Here is a 7,345-nt window from a genome sequence, read left to right on the forward strand (position 1 = left end):
TCTTTCTAATTGTCTTTTATTTATATAGCTTATGGTTATAATTCTGTTCTGTCAAGCGGACTCTTTGTGACAGACTGAGGCTTTTAAGTCACTTCCACCTAGCAGGAACAATTGCATGTGCTTGAGATTTAATAAAAATCCAATCGGAGGAGGCCAATAAAGCGAGTGGTGGGAGGTTATTGCAGCTACGCCTGCTGACCTCACCCCTGTGGACCAACCTGTGGGATTCCCCCTGGCACACATTCATTCACTGGCCGCCATTAAAGCTCTAAATTGCGGCACCAAAGGCAGCCCATAGACCCTGGTTTGTTCCCCCCTGCTAGTAATATTATTAATACAACTCCTGGGGTGCCAGGGAGGTTGAGAAGGGTTGATGGAAGGTTAAGAGTGAGGCGGCGAGTGGATGCAGGAATCGACAGAGACTAAGCCTTTTGTAGTTCACCATGAAGTTCACAGTTTCTTTTTTCTTCTTTCAAATGTCAAGATAAAAGGCTCAAATGTCATGAAAAATATTAAGACTGAATAAGACTATACTAAAACACTTAAACTGCCAATGAAAACATGTCTTCTTGCTTTGTAATTTTCTTTGAACTATTCTGGCCAGTTCTTTTTTTTTTCCCCCCACCTCCTCTTTTCAAGCAGTAGTTCCTGACATGTCATGACTTTGTGAAGCAAAGGGGAACATGTTGGTATGTGGGTTGATTTTCCACCAGGAGACACAAAGCCTGACTTCTCAACATTTTGTCCCAGGCTTGACTGAATTTCAGACACCCCCGTAGAAAGAAACATAGCTAAACATGGGGGAGGACGGGGTCTCCACCGCTAAATGCCCTCCTTAAACTTTTCTCAGGACTTTGAGGGGTCATTAATTTTACCAGCCTTTTCTAAGTCTCTGACACTGGCCATCAATCAAAGGTGTTATTAGTATTCGCTCGACCCCAAACTCCGAGTATGTCCCTGCACAGACAGGGACCACACACTAGTAGGAAGAGATTAAGCCTGTGTGTGTCACATCACGTTGCATTCAGCACCCTGCTCCCTCGGGGTTGGGTGCTGCTGAATAAGGGCGTGGTGGTAATGTTTAACAATATCTCAACAATATGGATCTGTGTACTTAACAACTCGCTGGTTGTGGGAAAATGCACAGCAGATTACAAATGATTTCCTCTAAATTAAAATTCCCCCAAGCTCCCGACATAATGAGTTTTTGAAAATGCAATCCATAGTTTGACCTCTGTGATTAACGCTAAAATAATTACTGGGCCATTATAGGAATTTAACAAATAACTCAACAATTAACCTCACAATTAATGTCATAAGAGTGGAAACAAGTAAAAACCTCCTCAGTCGTGCTCTCATTTTATATATTTTTTCCAAGTTGGTCCACCGCAGCCCATCCCCTCTCACCCTCTCAGCCTTTATGCAACAATGGAAACTTGTTTCCGGGATCTGTGCGTCAGGCTCTGTGATGTGAATGACCCACCAGCACAAAAGCCAAAGCCCCTTGACTGGAAAAAAGGGGGATATGGCTGCCATGACTGTGATGATGTCACTTTGCCAAAATTGTGCCGCTCGAAAAGAGAAGAGGGCGAAATCACTTTGAGCAGGCGTTAAGTGCTCAGTGCTCCTTCTCTGAATCATGCTGTGATATGGTTGCAACTCCATTTTCCTCCTACACTCATCACTTTAACAAACTTAAAGTTTTGAATAAGCAAGAAACTGCCTGGATGTGATGCCAGGTACAGCTGAATGTTCAAAGTACAGTTTTCACACTTGCATAGTTGTTGTTTTTGAGGAAATGACAAAAGATTTTTCATTTCCAGCTGCATAGTAGAAAGATATTCTTTGTTTTGTAAGCATTTGTTGCTCATAGATTTGAGTTTTCTGGAGTCCTTTTTAGTCACAGACTTGTGTTGGGCCACAGATAATTAGATCAGTGCTATCAGTTTCACTGTCCCTTTTCTCTCTAGGAATTAGCATAAGAAAGAATTTTTAACGGCCTCACTCCCTTGCTGCTTTTTTTTTTTTTTTTATCCCTCCGGCTCCAACTCTTAAATGAGCCTCACTTCAACATGCACTTTTGTAAGAGGAGAGATCTTCTTTCAATTATTTAGCTGCAGCATATCTGAACTTCAAATAAGAATAATAAACGAAAGCTTAACGTGAGTATCAGACAGATAGATACTGCTGCTTTCTCTGGTAAACAAACAGTAAATATATGAGTGTAAGTTACATTTTTTTATTATATAGTTAAACTGTAACAGTCTGATCACTTAAAATTCACTTGAAATTCCACTGAAAATTGGGATAAGTGCTGGCAACATAACAATCTGGCTCTTGGACACATCCTCCATTGTATTCACTTTTGGCTAAGAAACGTCCTGTAAATACATGACAACAGAAGTTTCATACGCAGGATTTCTTAAGGTCAACATTTCTTCTGGCACACTGAGCCTGAACTGCACTTTATTCCCCTTTAATTTAACAGCTCCGGCAGCTTTTCTAGTTAAATCGACTGTTCATTATTGAGACCCATTTTACGAAGGGGCTGTGAGGTGCAATTTAATGAATCTCTGGCACAAAGCTCCCTTTCACTGCCGGGCGAAGAATAGAGGCTATTTAGACCCTGTAGGGCTTTATGTCAAAGGCAGCCCATAATAGTTGTCAGGCCAGGGCAGAAATTCCCACTGGCCTGGGAATGCACTAGAAATCAACTTTTGCCATGAGCAGATTAAGACACAAGCAAGCAGTTGGGAAGATCCCCCCAAATAGTGGCATCTGTTTGGGCACAAAGATTTTCCCACAGAAAAAAGCCTTTCTCATCATTACTGTATAGTCTCAATTTGATAGTTGAGTTTGTTTCAGAGCTTAAATGAACAGAAATTAGATTATAAGTTAACTTCTATTTAGTAATTCATACAGGAAATACAGAAGTAGGCATGACCATTGAATAGTGGTTTAAATGTTTTGTAAAGAACACAGGAATCACATGAATAATTATCCTGATAAGTTAAGGATATGTTTCTGAGATATTTAAGATTTTGTGGTTTATGTATGGTTTGTTTAACAGTCATGTAAAACAAAACAGGATATTTAGTTTTAAGTCTAATAGAGAAATGTTTGTACAACAATCCTGCCTGGCAGAAATACTCTATACAACAGGATTTTAAAGGCTTTTCTGCTCAGTGTTACAGTAATATTCTCCAGTTTCATGAAAGCGTTTTTTGGTTCAGAGCACACACAAACAGTTAAACTAGAGGGGGAGAGTTCTGACGGAGGTTATTGTCCTCAACTCAGCAGGGAATTTCAGACAAATCCCTCTTAGATGCAGGTGGCCGGGCACAAGCAAAGAGTTAAGTCCTGCGGTCCCTTTGCCCCTCCTCTTTGATGTTCTGACATCATTAGTCCAGCCCCCTGAAAGATCTCCTTGCTTTCCTCAGAGCCCATCACTTCTACTCTGGAATGTTTACAGGAAGCTCATGAGCAGCATCAGGACCAAGTGTTTGTCAAAGGAAAAGAGACATGCTCTGAAGAAACTTTTGGTTCAGGGATCACAGCAGATGCCATAGGTGTAGCCGCTGGGCTCAACAGAGTAATGGCTGTTCAGACTGCAATCATGAACCCTCAGTTCATGAATTTCTGCTTCCCTGGTTCTGTGATGGAGTACGACATGGAGAAAACTCTGGATGGTAGTCTCCTGGGTGAGGCAGAAAATGATGAGGACTACAAAGAGACCACTAGAGACTTGCTGAGCTTCATAGACTCAGCCTCCAGCAATATCAAGCTGGCTCTGGACAAGCCAGTGAAATCCAAGAGGAAAGTCAATCACCGGAAGTATCTACAGAAGCAGATCAAAAGGTGCACGGGCATTATAACACCAGGAAATGTAGCAGATGCCCCAGTTAAAAGACAGGGTTCCCCCCTGGCTCAGCCCAGCCCTTTGCAGAGCAAAACTCTACCTAAGCGTGATGGGGTCCATGCCAACTTACAGAGCAAGAGCTTGGCAGCCCTCTTCAGTCCTGTGAAGGATATAAGGGGAGAAAAGGCCAAGAAGCCACCCCTGAGGCATCGCAATCTGCCTCCCTCTTTCTTTACTGAGCCAGCCAACTGTTCCAAAGTCAGCTCCACATCTGGCATGACACTGAAGGACTTGGAACGAGGAAATCCTGAAGCTGCAGAATTCTTCGAGCTCTTGGGACCTGATTACAGCAATATGGTCAGTGACCAGGACCTTTATCAAAGTATGCCAGTGCGGGTGCAGCCAGAGATGGGAAGCCCAGATCCTGCCTCCTATGATGCTCACCATTTAGTTGGTGGTCTCCTTTACTCTGAGCCATGGACTAGCTGCTCTGGACCTTCAAAGAAACTCGGGGAGAGCCTGCGTACAGGCCCAGCCCAGCCTCCTGTCTACTGTCACACTGAGGCTGCTTCTGGGCCCATAGAGGATAACACACTGTGTACTTTGGCCTTCTCAAACTTTTTCACAGACTGCTCCATACCTCAGGTTACTTATGATATAAGTGGTGGTTATAACAGAGCTAACTATTCATCTCTATGAGAAACTGACAAGTCAGTTTTTAGAGGGCTGGTAAAAAGCATATACAATTGCTTTGACAAGTTTAACAGTAGTCTAAGAGAGTTTGCTATTACTGTATCATATTTGTTTATTTGTTGTGGAAGTACATAATATTGAAACCGGATTTGAACATTTTGTACCATCACTGCTCAACAGTAATGTGTGTCATAGGACTTTTTGACTTTCCCCTACAAAAATAAGGAGCTTAAATCTTTTTCTCTCATAAAAAAAATGTGAACGGCTGTACGGAGTAACTTGATATACTTCCCAGTTTTATTTGCTACATTGTTTCAGTTTAATGTTAAATTGTTTGATGTGTGTTTTTTTTCTTTTGTTTTAATCTCAGGCAATTTCAAATGACATTTTGAATGAAATACATCTGATTTTGGGTACATTTTCATTTTGTCACTAGAATATGTGAGTCTGTTCAGCAGGATGAATCTAATTCATTTGGGAATCTGTTAATGAAGAATTTTCATTCCAGCATTTTCATAAAAAAAAGAAAAAAAAACATATAAGCTGCAGATATAATTGTTGGTGTAGTCCACTAAACATCGGTTAATGCTAGAAATTGATATAGATCTGTTTGTCACATTTGACGAAAAAAAAAAATGCTGCAACAATCTCTCAACAAGGCACTTTTTGGTTCATGATAATAACACTTCTGTGAGAGGGGTAAACTCATTTTGCTGAAATCATTATTACAAAGTGTGATGCCATGATTGATTTACAACATTTTACAGCTCAGAAAGGATTTTCAGCTGGCAGATTTACCACTTGTATCTATTTTTTTTTTTTTTTTTGAAAATCCTTTAATCTATCTAGCTACTGTAAGAAGACAAAATAAAGCTGGTCTTTATTACTGTGACAACACTGCCTGTTTTTGACTTCATAGCCAATCATGATAATGGATAGTGAGGTCAGATGTAAGACAAGTACAAGAGGGTACAAAGCAAAAACTGAGTTACTAAATATTTTCATTTTATGCTATACTGACTCCACCTACTTTATATTTTCACTCCACTACATTTCAGCCTGAAATACTGTACTTTTTACGGCACTGCATTCATTTCACAGCCATAGTTATTAGATTTTACACACAAAACATATGATCAGCAAGTAGAATATAATTGTTAAGAGTCATGTGTAGTGCGTCTTCATGTTTTGGTGAGCCGAAGACAATTTTCCACCCTGGTGGACCAATAAAGATGTATTTTATTCTGTTCCGTTCTAAAATTGTTTTAGATTACTCGTACTAACCAAAAGTACATAAAGTACTAAAAATTAGCTCCATCTCAACCAACTACATTATAGTAGTACTGCTGACATGTTAATGCGTTAGTAATAATGTCCCAGTTATATAATATAACACTGACAAGGGCCGTTCTGCATAAATACTTTAAAATATATTTTGTCATTGATGTTTTTGTACATAAGTAAAATTTTCGATGCAGGACTTTAACGTGAGTTTTTTGTGCAGTATTGCTATTTTTGCTTAAGTAATAATTTTGAATACTTTATCTACCATGGAACAATATGTAAATAAATAAGTAAATATAATAGAAACTCCTGTACATTAGAATGCAATCCAATGCAATTGACCTATAATAAACTATCACAGAGTTGACTAGTGCTCTCAACAAAAACTTACTCAAGTAAGGTGGTATTTACTGAAGGCCTGTTGTACTACTTTGCTACTTTTTCTCATCACAGTGTATTTTAATATGAAAATATGAAGTACACTATAATATGTACACTAAGTTAGATGGGAAGACTATATACTGTAAATACAGTGCTGATTGCATAGTATATCAATAGTTTCTCATGTGGTGTTTTATTTTCTCACAATAAAGTAGATTTCTAGTCTTATTAGTTGAGATTTTAGAAAAAATGAAATAAAAAGTCTAACAATTTTGAAATTATCTGAGACATTTTTGTTTGGAGGAAGCTATGGATTAAAAAAACATTTTTTTTTATGAGTTCAGCATATAGAGTAAAGAATGCTGGTGCACTAGAAACCCAGTGCTACACATGCACCTCAAAGTGTGATAAGATTGTAAAAATAAACATCTCAATATCAGAACCATTAATTAACTCCTCAAGATTTCCACACACATTATGAGCACAAAGGGTGTATGTGTGACATAGTGCTAATAACTGTTGAGGATTCAGTCATTTCCTGCAGTTTTTTTGCAGTGACAAAGGATTTAAAATTGAAATCTCCCGCAGTACAACCTTCTTACAGGAGATTTCTATCTGGAGATTTCCATACCAACACCCTACATTATTATCTCCCCCTGCTGGTTGCTGTAGGTTCATCCATTTCCCTCCTAACATGGATGCAAAGCTCACAATGATATAGCAATAATGCCTCACTGACGTCTTCCTGGTGGAGTTTCAAAACTAAATATGTAAAGTTGTTTCCAATGACACGAAGCGAATTTTCCAGTAGTATCCAGCTATTTCTGCGTTGCCCAGAAACGTCCTCTAACCCACTGTTTCTGAATGTCAAATTTTCAATCTTCTCAGCAATACAACTGTCTAAGCTTTTTAATCTTTTTAATCTTCTAATCTTGTAGACTTTTTATTCTTTCTCAGCAAACTCCTTCTTCACATACAGTAACACATGTACACAGTGAGATCAGCCCTGCAGTCTTCAGTTGTTCAGATGTAGTTAACCGAGGTTAAGTGCCTTGACATGTTGCTGTAGAAAGCAAGAGCAATTTTCAGTTTGTTTTCACAGTTTCTTGACCCAAAGTCCTCTACCCT

General features: G+C 39.1%; 1 protein-coding gene across 1 annotated transcript; it reads left to right on the plus strand.

Annotated features, from left to right (window-relative positions):
• Positions 1-3,325: 3,325 nt before the first annotated feature.
• LOC137186785 (protein FAM181B) lies at positions 3,326-5,530 on the plus strand. The gene is given in 3 exon segments (XM_067595833.1): positions 3,326-3,357; positions 3,359-3,429; positions 3,432-5,530. Coding segments are annotated over 3 exon segments (1,230 nt in total). The 3' UTR covers positions 4,559-5,530.
• The last annotated feature ends 1,815 nt before the right edge of the window (positions 5,531-7,345 follow it).

This window comes from Thunnus thynnus, chromosome 7, assembly GCF_963924715.1.
Source record: "Thunnus thynnus chromosome 7, fThuThy2.1, whole genome shotgun sequence".
Lineage (NCBI taxonomy): Eukaryota > Metazoa > Chordata > Actinopteri > Scombriformes > Scombridae > Thunnus > Thunnus thynnus.